At 37.5% G+C, this 15308-nt stretch overlaps 2 protein-coding genes across 2 annotated transcripts; both read left to right on the top strand.

Annotated features, from left to right (window-relative positions):
- The first annotated feature begins 2940 nt into the window (after nucleotides 1–2940).
- On the top strand, nucleotides 2941–7518 carry LOC106073555 (uncharacterized). Its single transcript, XM_013234145.2, has 3 exons — nucleotides 2941–3556; nucleotides 4629–4788; nucleotides 6029–7518. The coding sequence occupies exons 1-3, from the start codon at nucleotides 3284–3286 to the stop codon at nucleotides 6742–6744; spliced, it is 1149 nt and encodes a 382-aa protein (XP_013089599.2). The 5' UTR covers nucleotides 2941–3283; the 3' UTR covers nucleotides 6745–7518.
- A 4117-nt stretch (nucleotides 7519–11635) lies between these two features.
- LOC106073552 (neurotensin receptor type 2-like) lies at nucleotides 11636–13974 on the top strand. Its single transcript, XM_013234143.2, has 4 exons — nucleotides 11636–11824; nucleotides 12485–12641; nucleotides 13354–13779; nucleotides 13886–13974. The coding sequence occupies exons 1-4, from the start codon at nucleotides 11636–11638 to the stop codon at nucleotides 13972–13974; spliced, it is 861 nt and encodes a 286-aa protein (XP_013089597.2).
- The last annotated feature ends 1334 nt before the right edge of the window (nucleotides 13975–15308 follow it).

Here is a 15308-nt window from a genome sequence, read left to right on the forward strand (position 1 = left end):
TGGCCTAAATATTTTGTCACATCTGGAACAGATGATTTAAGTGCTTTCTTCGTCGTCTGCGAATGTCTTTGAACGAAGTTTTTCTTTGAGTGTCAAATGTTGATATATTTACTTCAGACTTTGTAATAGCTCTCGGAAGATTCGGCTGTCTTAAAATTACAAAAAACAACAACAACAACGGAACAATAGAGAGTTACTCAGAGAGACGAAGATAGAGGCACATTTCCTACTCCATACGCTAGGGGAGAGGCACATTTCTTACTCCATACGCTAGGACGAATTGAATTAAGTGTTTTCTTCTGGAGGGCCATTAGAGCATGAAACGGGCTACCTGAATCAGCCAGGAAAACCAGTAATTAACATGCGTGGAACGTAATTATCTTCTTCTGTAATTTGTAAGATACTTTAAGAAAGCCATGATGGAATTAAGATGCTACAGAAAGATCCTAAGTATCCCTTACAAAGACTGCATCACAAATTAAGAGATTAGAAAGAGGATTAGTACAGCACTTGGACCAAACGATGACCTGCTAGCTACTAGGCATATAAAAAAAAAGCAAAGACCTTCCTACAGGAAACAGTACAAGGAAAAAGAAAAAAGAGGACTACAGAGAAAGCGATGGGAAGTCAGCATAAAAGAATGAACAGGCCTATCATTAAAAGAAACTCTATGCAAGGCAAAAGACAGAGAGGAATGGAGAAAGACGGTTGACAGATCTTGTGTGGTGCCCCAACGGTTCAGCAGACTAAGGGATAACTAAAGGAAAAGAAAGCTAGTAGCTACCAAGTGTTGTCAACTATGCCAATGTGAGACACCTGAGCTGATCTTTATCACCAAGAGCTTAGATGGAGATCTTTTAGGCATTTTAGTAAAGAGACCTATATGACCCTACACCTAATACACCGTACACCCCAGTTTCTTGCCAGGCAATACTTCTATTGGCTTCCACGACAAATTTGTGACAGGCAATTGGTTCACGGCAACTGGTTCATTGATATTTGGTTAACAAGTAATGATTCCCACGACATATGACACACTAATAATTGGCGAAACAATGTTATTGTTTTTGTAGGGACTTCTTATTAAAATGATTAGTGATGGTTACAGATATAGTTCACATTCTGATATTTCTTTACATGCGTCTGTTAACCAGATGTTTATGAGCCATTTGTCTAATATACCAACTGCCTGATGTTGGCTACAATTTGTCTGAAGTGCCATTTGTCGGATGTGGCATTTGTCTGATGAACCTATCGAGCACTAATCATAGCCTCAATTTCGTCTTGATTGTTGAAAACAGAATAGAATGTTTCTAAAACGCCGTAAAGTCTACATGTAGGCTACTAAGAGTAACAGTAATTTCCTTATTATTATTACAATATGTCACATTCATTTCTTGGCGCAAAGGGGTATTTAAAAACTCTTTTGTCTTCAACGCAAAATAAATTGCTAACGTTACTATTAAATACACTCTACAAAACTCCAGCCATCCTGAACTATGGCTGCCTGGTCGTGCGTTTTGCGCGCTGGACTGTCGCTCAGACTTATCGATGGTCCCGGGTTTAAACCCTGCCCGATCCCATTCCTCGTCGTCCTGCGGGAGGTTTGAACTAGGAAGTTCAAGGAAGAAAGATGTCAAACAAACATATAAAACTTAACTATAAAAAGTCTCAGTGACGACAAAGCTTACTTATTTCTATTATTCTCGCATAAACCAACTAACTGCAAACCACCCAGTAATCTCCTCTTGTCATATACACACTCAAAACATTCAGCTCACATCACGTGCTCACATCACCTGCACACTGTCCGCATTCATAGTCTGGGTATATAATCAAAGGGATAGGTCTATAACTTGTTCATACCTCAATAACAACAAAGAAAGAATGCATTCAATCTCGCCTTACCTGCTACTTACCTAGTTTACGAAGTATTTAATACTAGTCGACCCACGGCGTAGCATACGCCGCTATTTTGCAGGACCGGCCTTAGGCCACTGCAACCTATGCGACCACAGTGGAGCCCGCACTTTCATAGGACCCGCGCTAATTCTAGGTGTAAATTGTTAAATTAAACCATTTTATTACTTATAACAGATTTTACGCGGCCTCCTGATTTACCAGGTGAATACATAGTACATTACTTGTTCCCCCCCCCCTCTTTTTTGGGGGGCTAAAGTTACGTGGGGTAGAAATAAATAACATGACTGGTTAAGTACGGCCCTGCTATTTAGTGACGGCTGAATACTTTTTGTTCTACCCCCCTCTTTTTTTTTTCGTGGGGTAACTCTACCCCGACTTGCAGAAATAAAAGAGTGATCTTTCCTTTACTTCTTGGTGTCCAAACTGTTGAGCCATGAAGAGAATTATATATGTAGAAGATAGGACCAAAAATAAATAGAGCATGAAAAGACGTCGGTTTTCTATGAAGAAACGAAAATAATAATAAACATGAATAACACCTACGCCATTATTTGGCTTTTAATTTGTTATTTATTTATTTATTAAAGTCCTAATAGACTTTTCTGTTTATGGTAAAATAAAAATAGACTACTTTGGTTAGCACCCAGAGGGTATGTATATTAACATTGGTCTTTCTTTAATACGGTACTTGCACCTCACTGTGAGTGAACTATTGCGCCAAATCGAAAGGTTTTTATGTGTAAAAATGCAAAATGCTTGACATGTTTCGGAAATTTCTTCAGAGTTGAAGATACTTTACTTCCTAGTCCAAGCCCTCGCAGGACGACGGAGGATGGGAGCGGGCAGGATTTGAACCCGGGACCATCGATAAGTCAGATAGACAGTCAAGCGCGCAAACCGCACGACCAGGTATCCATTTCGTCGGATAGGCGAATAATTTAAGAAGCAAAGATTTGAGTCTTGTTGATATAATCTAAATTCTAGAATATTGGAAACAAAAAAACACTCCACAAAACACACAGGATAAGATTATAGCATTTGTTCCTCTCTGGTTAGACAAATACAGAAGGTTGATAAGTTGATAGCAACAATTTGTACGTTGGTTTCATATAAATGTCTAAACCAGGAAAACTAACAAATTTAAAAACGATAATTCTATATCTTCACTTATGATCAGAATAAATAAACAGCTGAACATTTACAGTTATAGTAGTAGTCAGTAGTAGAGAAAGATGATAAGACAATTCTTTCTTTTAAGAAGTCCTTTTTTTTTTCTCTAGGCAATACCAATATTATTGATTAACGTGATTGCGTCCCCTCACTGTGTTCGCGTTCCTGTGTTAGGTTTTGTCAGGTGACAATGAGTAGCGATGTAAAAGAAGTTACTCAGTTCTTTGGCCTTCTGAGCCCAACCAATGTCAGCACTGAGGCGAGCGTCTTCAATGCCAATCTTTCTGGTCAGGCCGCCGCTGCGGCTCAAGACTTAGTCGCAGCTCCTATTGTCAACGGCGACATCATCAGTGAGGACACGTCTCTTTTAATGCAGACTGTGCTGGTCGGCGTCATCTCCGGAGTCATCGGAGTCATCGGCACGGTGGTGAACATTCTGGACATCTGCGTCTTTCTAAAGCAGGTCTCTGGGACATACTGACAGTATAAAAACAATTTGGGTAATGTTTGGTCATTGGAAGGGTGGGTGGGTGCTGGTTGTAAGGTGAATTTAAATGCTTCATCTTTGTCTTCTTAGAATGCATCGGAAAACAAAACAACACTTAACGTTTTACAAGTGTTGTGGCAAGGTTGTATTGTAACTCCAGGTAGCTAGGCCCTGATAGCAAAGACTTTGGGCCTCAGAACGGCCTCAGCTTCCCAGCTGACCAAAAACACGGGGCCCATTAGGGGTACGAACAATGGCCCAAAAGGGGGCCCTTAGGAGTGAGCTTGGGTTCAGTCAGATTTACAGATAAGAGCTCCTCTTGAAACTCTTCTGTGGCCAGTACGGGAATGGACTTGAGGGGCCCAGTGGCGTCAAACGCATAGGGTCAGTTTAGGGGACTAAAGACATCCCGAATGGGACCTTTAAGGAACGGTAGTGTTAATGCTCATAAATATGTAATCATTTATATAATTAGTAATTAGCTATATCCTGTTTTGATTTTTACAAAGCTTATATCTGTCTGTCTGTCTGGTAAAAAAGTTTGAGCACGTTATTTCTCCCACATCCATTCTCAGATCAAGTTGAAACTTTGCACAATTATTTCTTTTACCTGACAAAAAATTAAACAATTAGTTAATGAATTATTGATAATTAATTGTTTTGTATGTTATCCAAAAAGAAATGGTACTTGACAGATGTGGCGGTATAAGTTGAATTAGTCCCAATTATAGTTTGTCGTTTAAAAGTTTGAAACTAACAATAGCCATGAAACCTTCTACTTTTTTAAGCACTTCGATGACACAATGTTTAGTGCATTGGCTTGAGCCATTGAGTTCAAATTAAAGCCGTACAACGTTTTAAAAAGCTCTCACGTTATAACCTTCACCCAGATACTCTCTTCTTTCTCCAAACTAATTGCTACAATTACACCTAATATAAGCTTTATTTTTTAAAACATTTTTTTATTGTTCTTGTTCAAATATAGTAAAGTCTTTAATGGCTTAAAATCTAATAGGTTAGAACTTACCTAAATATGTTCTTATTTCAGGGAGTGACTGATTCAGTCACCATAAGTCTGTTTAGCCTGGCTATCGCTGAGTTGGGATCTGATGTCGCCATGGTGTGGCTTTCTATTTGTTTCAACCCTTGGCTGCGTTTCTCTATAGACCTGTCTTTTGACTCCATTGACATCCAGTACACAACAGCGTGTGAGTATCCAAACAGATTGAGACATTCCGTGTAATGTTGTGTTTATTTTAAGCAGAACGAGTTGGGAAAGTCGGTTGGTTTATGTTGTCTTGGATCTTTACAACAAAAAAAGCTCTGTTCAAAATATCTTTTTATCATCACTTGCTGGAATCCGCCTTCATAAAGATACAATTTCTACTTTCGGTTTACTGAACACTATATTTTCTTTTTATTAAAAAGCTTATATCATCTTTTTATGTACGTCTGTCTGTCTGTTAAAAATAATGTGCATGTTATTTCTCCCACACCCGTTCTCGGATCAAATTGAAACTATACATAAATATTTATTGTACCTAACAAAACATGAATCAATCACACAAAAAAAACAACAACTAATTAATAAATTACTGGTAATAAATGGGAAATAAATGCTACTTATTGAGAGATATGTCTGTATATGTGGAGTTATTTTCCTTATTACGTTTTGTACACGTTTATCTCCCACTTCCCATTCTTGGATCAAGTCCAAGATAGAACATGAAATGCACCAAGATACCTGTGTGTAGTCGCTGAATGAACTCTTTATGTTGTCTGTTGTATTTATGTGTATTTTTCTGTTGTGTTGTCTTTATATGAGAAACGAGTCCTTGTAATCACAACAAATTTCCGTAAGGATCAATAAAGCAGTCTTAGTCTTAGTCTTAATTAGATAGCATAATTTTCCATCGTTAATGACAATACATGAATCAATAAAAAAAAAAAATTAGTTAACAAATAAGCGTTTATAATTAATTGTTGTATTTAAAGGGGCTTGACTGGAGTATTGAGAAATGTGGCAGAGATATTGCAGTGATTTTGCGGTTCTTTCCTTTAGATAGTTTTTTTTTTTAAAGATTTGTAAAATATATTTTGACTGTTCATAAATGTATTTTTTCAAAGTTTTAAACCGTATCCTCCGATTTTATCTGCGTTAGTCGGAAAAACAATTAAGAAGGCCAATTCCACAAATATTGTTTTCATATAGAAGAATTTCCTAATTCCGCTAAGAGACCAAACAATCCTTGGCTTCCAGAAGGTTTAGACAGAGAGTAATTAATTATTTTCTTGTAAGCAGAAATATTTGCTTTAAAAAAAAACTCAAACATTTTTTGGGGGATCAAGGATTTCTATCACTAGACAGCATCGAATATTTCAAATATTCTCTAAATTCACAAAAACTATTTGTATAACTATACGCTACAAATCCTTCTATTTCCCCAGGCTGGCCTCATATATGCCTGGCAAGAGTTACCAGCTGGATCACTGCTTACATTTCTTTCGAGAGGTGCTTGTGTGTGGTTCTGCCCCTCAAGGTCAAGCAAATCATCACGCCACAGCGAACCACCGGAATTATGATCACCATCTACTTCGCCATGATGCTCAGTGTCTCGCCCGTTTATTACGCTACCAGCTTCGGCCCCACCTTCAAACCCAAGATCAACAGGACCGTCATAGGACTCATTTACATCCCCGGCGGCCCCGCCCTGATTAAGATCTCCAACACGGTGGCTCTGTTCACCCAGGTCAGCTCATTCTTCATCGTCATCATCTGCACAGTCACACTCTCCCAGAACCTGATGATGAAAGCAAGATGGAGGATGGACGCGGGGAACGTGAATGCTGCAGGAGGCAAAGCCACGTCAATGGACCGTGATCAGAAGGTTGTAAAAATGGTCACCTTCATCGCAACCATATTCCTTCTCTGCTTCACGCCCTGTGTTTTCCACCTTCTGACGGAACTCTTTATACCGCAGTACAGCGTGGCGGGACAGTTCAGAAACAGCTACGTCATCTGCTGGTCCTTTATGAAGACGTTTGAGGCCGTCAACAGCTGCCTCAGTATCTTTGTTTACTACAACATGAGCTCAAAGTTCAGGGCCGTTTTCTTGCAAATGTTTTGTGGAAAAAGTGCAGACTTGGTGAAACAAAAACTTTAACTTGAGTAGCGAAACAAACATGAAGCGCACATAATTAAAAGTGATAAAAAATAAACATTCCATTATGAATATATGTATATGGTCTTTGGTCTTCAATTTTTCACTTAAGACTTTAATAATTAGCAGGTTAAATAATTTCAAAAACATGCATCCATCAATTATATGGATACCAGACGTCCTCCTTTCGGCAGGCTTTATGGCTTTGACTCGGTTAATACAACGATTTATATTATCCAGCAATCCTTTACATCTTCTGGTTGAAACACGAAGTCACAAATAAATTACAGAAAGATGACAATTATTTTGACAACCTTCTTCAGGTACAGGTCTTCGTACTATTCAAGGCTGTTCAAATGAAACCTGATTCTTAGAGTTATCCCGAGATCTGGGATTTTGTTTTTCATTGTCATTTCTGGCCTAATGCTAATGTTCAAAGTGCGCCTTCACTGACCAACGCAAAGGGGGCAAAGAGAGAATAGATTATCCTTTGACTCACTGAGGGACATTTTAGACATAAAATACAATCTGATAAAATGTTTTACGTGGAGTTGCACAAATATTTGCATTAATGAACTACTTTGTCTGAGAAATATTTTATTTAATATATACAATTTACATTATTAGATTTTCTGACATGTTACATTACAATACTTAACTCTTTCTCTCCTAATAAACGATAACATCGTTGATTTAACCCCATTAAATTCAATTTTTGATTTTATAAACTTTAATTTTGTGTTTTATAAAAAGAGCATACATTCTCCTATTATTCTATACCAAAAGTAACGTTTTCTGATTACAAACAAAGATGTTATTGTTATTGAAGTTAAATCATAACATGGTAGAATGTACAAATGTGAATGAACAAAATGAACAATTCTGTCAGAATTACGGAGATAAAGAGTTAAAACGTAGTTTTTGAAGCTTATACTTTTTTTCTCTCTCCTGTATGAACTTCTCTGTGCCTTTTTATAGCCAACATTATTTTCAGAACGAGATTAGTGATTTTCACAATATTCTAAACCAGTGATGTCCAAAATAAGGCTAGGTCCGGCCCGCGACGTGGTTCCATCCGACCCGCCGAAACGTCGGCACAAAGTGTAGAAACCCCCTTCCAAAAAAAAAAAAATGTTAAAAAATGTATCTTTACCTACATTTGGGCCCTCACTTTTTTCTCTGATGGACTGGTATCATGATCTTTAACATTTGTGTGTTTATGAAATGGGATTCTGAATGTAGAATCTACCAGGAAAAGTGAAAATATCTTTACTTTTTTGTTGAACATGATAATAAACCAACATATTTATTTTATAAAGAAAGTGTGGTTGTCTAATAAAACAACATAAAAACGGCATCATAAAATAAATATGGCGGCATTCTTGTTTTCAGTCGCGAATAAAAGATTGTCAAACTACGTCTAAAGGTTGGTGGATCATTGGAATATTTACCAAAAAAGAGCCACAAAATGAGTCGTTGGTAAAGCTACCTACACTGTTGCTCACATTTTAAGTAGAGAAAGATATCTATTTTCTGACGCGTAAAAAATTTAATTGTCAAGTTTAGTATTAAATCCACAGGTTTGTACCGAAACAGTTTCAGAACATTTTCATTTCGTTTTTGTAACTTTTCGGTCATGTGGTCCGCGAGACGAGTGCTAGAAATTAAAATGACCCGTGGGTCGAATTTGGTTGGGCAGCACTGCTCTAGACTCTTGAATAATTGTCGTTGTTTATTTTCATTTCACTAAGTTGTTAGTTTCTTGTAAATTTTATGACCATTAAGCAATGACAGTGATATTTTTCAGGCATATTATCTGTTGTTTTTTTTTTACGTTTTTTTTTCACTAACTAGTTAATAGTATTACTGTAATGTAAACAATATTATGGGCGTTTCTCAAGACTGAAAAGTCCTGTTGGTGCGAATAGTGCTAGCTCTATTTGAAATAGTTGACTGTATGGATCAAACGGTCCAAAGGGTAAAAATCTGAAAGTGATACCTGAAAAGAATCTTGGATATAGGCCTAATTTATTTTCTCTATTAAAAAAAAACAACAGAATCTGGCGCACAATGGGCATTGCGAGCAAGATGAAGAAGAATTGCAAAGACAAAATCTAGGTAATTTCTGGGAGTTTGTGAAATTACTTTCCAAGTTAGATCCAAACTTAAGAGAACCTGTAATCCGAATCAAGCTGCTTCCAGACAAAATATGTAAATGTCCCCACAAATGCAAAACGAGCTTATTGTAATAGTGATTACGAGCCAAATATTGCTAGATAATTTCACAATGTTAAGACTACGTTATCTTGGATAATGACGGTGTGCTAATTCTTTCATTGAGATCATCTTTAATTCCTCGTCTGCTTGAACCATTCTCCGAGTTTGGCAGCTATTCGGGTTGCTGAATCCGAACTCAATTCAGTAACATTTTTACGTACACCGGAACGTTGACACAGCTTATTATCAACTTCAGCACACCGCTAGGACGTCCTCACCAAAATAACCAAAAACTAGCCTTAAGCGCCGTCTAGATGGTTATGGTTTAATTTTCAAAAATTATAGAAACTAAAGACATTGATTAGTATAGATGACAAATCTTCTACTGAATCTGAAGCAGGCGGTTTCTTAGTTACTATGCAGCCTACATTTATTTTCTCACCTTGGAATTTTGGTGGCTATATTAACTAAAATAATGGACACGTAAGAACTACCTTCAAAAACATGGATTTCCAATTCAAGACTGCACACTGAAACGAAAAAAAAAATTAATTAATAGCCAGTGTTACTTTTGCCGTAATCATGTGCACAGATTTGGAGATTAGCAGACCTCAAAGAAAAAATATGACAGGCGAAAAAGGTGAAGATTCTGTAGTAACACACAAGGAAGAACAACGGGTGGAAATGTATTCTTTCTTGGACGGGATAATTGAAAATATCACCCGATATGAGCAATATCATGATGTGGCAAGCATGAATGTTTACCGCCATCCCAATTTGTGAATCCTCAAATTAAATTACTTGCAGAAAACGATGAAAAATTTGCGACATTAATTTGACATTGATGTAAAAAAAAAAAGATTTCTGTAAAAGTATTGATAATTTGCAAGCAAGAAAGGGCGTAAGATTTATTGGTAGTATATTTTTTTTAAAATTGTTTGTTTGTTTGTTTGTTTGTTTGTTTTTGGCGAAGTAACAATACTTTAACAATGAAAACACATTAGTTCGGGGGGGGGGGGGGGGACGACGTTTCTCTCCTTTATACCTTTTTTTTTGGGGGGGGGGGGGCATCATCACGAGCTGCCGCACTGGGTATCATATATCCTAGCTACGCCACTGCACCACTGCACTAATAATAATAATAAAGGCTTTACAAATCTTCCACTTGGCCTAACACAAGTTCCTAATAAGGTTGTTGATTGCTCAGTGAGTCTGGTAGAGTGTAGCATTAACCTTTAACGTTTGGCCTCCAGCTTTTATTGGTACCCAAGGCACTCTTCTAAGTATGAGAAATAGTAGGCCTACGTTGTGTTCATGGATGAATTTCTGAGGCTCAGAAGGCAGGAAAACGCTTGGCTTTCAGCTGCCTGGTCGAATGGTATGCGCACTGGACTGTCGTTCGGACAGTCTCGATGGTCCCGGGTTCATACCCTACCCGAGGCAGAGGTTTGGACTAGGAAGTAGATTTTCTTTAACTCTGAGGGTACATCCGACTCATGTAAAACAATCTAATTCCCAGAAACCCCTTTTTGTGTGGGGTGGGGGATGGACTGGGAGAACCTGCTGTCATTTCACTATTTTTTCCAAAAGTAAAATTTTCTAGATACGAAAGAATTTAAAAGGATATTACGAAAAATTACTTCCAAGGACTTAACTGTGATGAACATTCATGAATTCATATTGTAAATTTGGATTTTAGAAATACTTCCGAGGGACTAACCTTGATGAACATATAAACTGTGATCTCAAACACGTTGTACATTTAAAGGCAAACTATAAAATGTATGCCACTATTATAATAATCTTTAAATTTCTTTTCCTTCTTATTAGGCATTTGAAAGCCCCCTCTGATTACAGCGCTCTTCTAGAACCTTTAGATGTCATATGTGTTGGGGCGTCAATATTAAAGTTAGAAAATCTCAACTAGGCAAGAAGAGCTTATTAGAGTGTTTTCATATCGGAATATATAATGAACCACAATTTCTAACGCGCTTAATAGCCACAGACCTGCATATAGACTTTTTTTTACAAATTGTTCCATGAGGTGTATAGGCCTAATCCAACTTTTGCACCGAATCGTCGACATAGAGAGCAAAATAAACCTTACTAGAAATGTGTTAAAATAGTTGTCTAGCTGGCCGGTAGATATTTGTAAAACATTGGACAAGTAGAACTGCTTCTTGGATGTTTCCATCACATTGTTTTTTCATCATCTGTATTATGTATACAAAGTTATTGTAATTATCATTAAAAAAAACATTAGCCAGCAACTATGTTAACGAAGAATTTCTTAATGGGGGAATTGTGCATGTTTTGCACACAAAGAGGCGATAACAAAAATACGTTGTCGTTAGACATAATGTTCTTTGTTTGAGTGTTACGCATAAAATGCTCATGAATTATCCTGCTCTAAATAATAAACAATGCAGTAATTATTCCCCTCCCCCTGAATCGTGAGTGATAAATCACGCCAAAATGTGTACAGAAATTAGAAATTCGATTTTATTGGCTTCTCGAAGAAATAGTTAGCATCTGTAAAACAAAGTAGGAGGTGGGAAAGTGTTGGCAGGAGTCACAGCTATAAGATTTTTAAAAAGGGCATGCAATTATGTTTTCCTTTAGACGCAAAAAAAATTATTTAATGGACACAGTTGCCGCAAGGTATGAAGTACAAACCATGGTGTCAGAACGTAATAACAGCGCTGCGACTTGCCTTTCCAATCTGTGTGACTTTTTGGTGACAGATTTTGTGGGTGCTGATGTCAGGAATATTCTGGAGATGATCTTCTTTGTCTTCCTGTCCGGGATCATCAGTTTCTTCGGCGCCATTGGCAATTTGATGAACATTTTCATCTTGTGCAAGCAAGTGTGTTTTGAGAAAAGTTTTAACAAACGCACTAAGTAGGGCTGCACCTCTTTAGTCACGGCTTTGATGGCGCTTAACTCTTTCTCTCCATAATTATTTACCACATTCTGATGGAATCAACGTTGGTATCGTCAGTTAGGAGACAAATAATTATTCCCACGCTGCTTGATTTGAGCTTTCTCTGTTAGTAGGCTATCTTTGATAAAAAACATTCACTATAGAACTAACCATTGATGATTTTGGTAAACGAGAAGGAGGGAGGTGGGCTATCAAAGTTTATAAAAGTTTTGGGGGTTAATGGGTTAACGGACCACGGTCTTCGTCCTCACCTGCCCCAAAGTCTGCTTGCACGCTTGATCCCTTTATCGATCTACCTATGTTTCATTCCATCTAAATTGACTCATTCAGTTTGAGAATCGCAAATTCTGTGATGCTGTCTTCCCATCGTATCATTCACATTCCTTGTGTGTCTGTTATGGTTCCATGTAGGAAGATCGTTTTAAGTAATAAGGATCTTATGATTATGTTGGCCTTATATATTAATTAGGGCCTATATGGCAGATGACCTCTACATCATCTCCCCTACAGACCACAAGGTCTGAAAAGGGAACTTTACTTATATATATAAATTTATTGATTTACAGAACTTTTTTTTTTCAGGGCTTGAAGGATTCAATTAATATAAGTCTCCTTGGGCTTGCCATGTCTGACTTAGGCTCAGTCGTGACGCTAGTCTGGATGTCCATCTGCTTCAATCCATTTTTCAGGTACTCATCAATTCCTTTTGAGTCAGTGGATATCCAGTATTTGTCAGCAGGTTAGTAGGGCCTTTAAGAATACTCCTAACAAACCTTACTTGTGTTCAGTTTGAATTATAGATCTATTTAAGAGACGGTGTAAAGTAATATAAATTATACATCACGCATGGTCATTGAGTAAATCATAGATGGAATCGTAAACCTTAGATTTTAGATAGAAATGTAATCAATATATTTAGATATAAATGTAGTCATTGAATTTATGCACAAAAGTAGTCATTGAGTTTCTATAGAAATGTAGGTCGTCATTGAGTTTAGATAGAAATGTAGTCGTTTAGTTAAGATAGAAGAATAACAATTTAGTTTATGTAGTAATATAGTCAACGAGTTTATATAGAAATGTAGTCGTTGAATTTCGATAGAAATGTAGACACTGAGTTTAGTAATGTAGACACTGAGTTTAGTAATGTAGACACTGAGTTTAGTAATGTAGACACTGAGTTTAGTAATGTAGACACTGAGTTTAGTAATGTAGACACTGAGTTTAGTAATGTAGAAACTGAGTTTAGTAATGTAGACACTGAGTTTAGTAATGTAGACACTGAGTTTAGTAATGTAGACACTGAGTTTAGTAATGTAGACACTGAGTTTAGTAATGTAGACACTGAGTTTAGTAATGTAGACACTGAGTTTAGTAATGTAGACACTGAGTTTAGTAATGTAGACATATTTTAAACTAGTTCGTTCCCAATCTGTTCTTGTAATCCCCAGGCTGGCCACACGTGTGCTTCGCTCGGATAACCAGTTGGATCACGGCTTTCATCACGTTCGAGAGATGTTTGTGCGTCGCCTCACCCATGAGAGTCAGGCAGATCATCACTCCCAGGAGGACCACCGTTGTGCTGATCGTCATCTTCCTGGTCATGCTGGGTAGTGTCTCGCCCGTGTACTACGCCATTCACATCTCATCCTTCTTCCACGCCTCCAGAAACCTGAGCCTCGAGGGTTTGGTGTACTCGCTAGATGGCGCCACCGTGGAATATGTCTCATTCTCCATCAGCGTCTCCGCCCAGCTCAGCTCCTTCGCTCTAGTCATCATCTGTACTCTAACGCTGATCGCCAACTTGTTGGAGAAGTCTAGGTGGCGCCGCAGCGTCGCCGTCACGGGTTCTGGACAGGGCATGTCTGGCAGGGATCGTAGGGTATTGAAAATGGTAGCCTTCATCTCTTGCATATATATCGCGTGCTTCATGCCCAGCGCCGTAAATCTTATTTTAATTATGTGCTATTCTCCGGACTACAGCATTGTTGGACCCTACCAGAATATCTTTCAGGTATCATGGTCCATACTCAACACGTTTGAAGCAACAAACAGTACAGTCTCCATTATAATTTATTACAACATGAGCACAAGATTCAGACTATGTTTCAGACAAATTTTTCTCTCAAGAAAGTCATAAAACAACTGTTTTGGTGCAGCGGTGATAGGATGATGAAGCATGAAGTTTTTCTCCTTAATAGTCAAGTTTTTCTTTTAAGCTTTCGATTCTCACAACGCAACATTTTTAATCAAGTAGTAATAAAATAAGTTTAATTAGTATTAGTAGTTATTGAATGGATTATTACTCACTTATGCCCTTCTTTCAGAGAGGCCTACCGGTACAAGAGAGGTCTGAAAAGTTTCAAACCTAACCATGAAACGTACCGTGTAGTTTTTTTCTGAAACTAATTTGTATTTCTCTACATAATCTCCCTTTACATCTACGCACTTTTCCCAGCAATGCTCCTACCTCTTCAGCGCCCAAATTAGGGCTACCAGGCGTCCGGCAAAAGGAGGACATGTCTTCTTTTTAGGTGGTATCCGGCAGGCTTTGGCCTAAAAGTGTGAAAATGTACGGTTTTTACTCCTTTGTTTGTGCAATGACGTATTATCTAACAATCTAATTCAGTAGGCCTACATCATATCTTCTGGTTTAATCACACTCATTTAAAAAATACTGTATAGTCTCTTAGTCAGGTATTAACGTGAATGCATTTCAGTTGACCAGTACTGCCAACTTCAAATCATTTGCAGGAAGAAAGAAGACACGTTGACAACATCCTATATGAACAATTGTGTTTGTGTGTTTGAGGCTGTTCCTGCGATTCCCTTTCATTCAGAGCTCCTCAAGATCTGGGAATTTTTCTTTAAAAAATAAAACTGTTCGCTGACTCACTGTCGCAGCACATTGGACAGAAGTGAAAGATCTCGAAAATTGACACCAGTGGCGTCACTTGAAGGGTGCGGTCAGCACCAGGTGACACCCATTTAGGGGTGACACCCAAGTGGGAAAAATATATCAACAGCAGACACTTAGGGTGACATATAGGCCTGCAAAAAATCTCTATTTATATATCCAAACATCCATAGGTACATATACTGTAGTAATCTTTGAATTTCATATACATATATATATATATATATATATATATATATATATATATTATGCCTAACTGGTGGTACATGTATCCAAATCGTTACATGTTTACAAGGGAGGTGCAAATGTGGTCTTTCTTTTAAAAACAAAAAATCAGTTATGTTTGCATTCTTTGTTATTTTATATTTTAGTATTAATCAGGTAAAACGACTTTAATAAATAAAAAATTAGGAAAATATTAATTTAAGGGACGTCGTTTCATCTTTTAAGTAGAGCCATTCTGCCTTAGCAACAAGATCGATTTAAAAG

Source organism: Biomphalaria glabrata, chromosome 9 (assembly GCF_947242115.1).
Source record: "Biomphalaria glabrata chromosome 9, xgBioGlab47.1, whole genome shotgun sequence".
NCBI classification, from domain to species: Eukaryota; Metazoa; Mollusca; class Gastropoda; family Planorbidae; genus Biomphalaria; species Biomphalaria glabrata.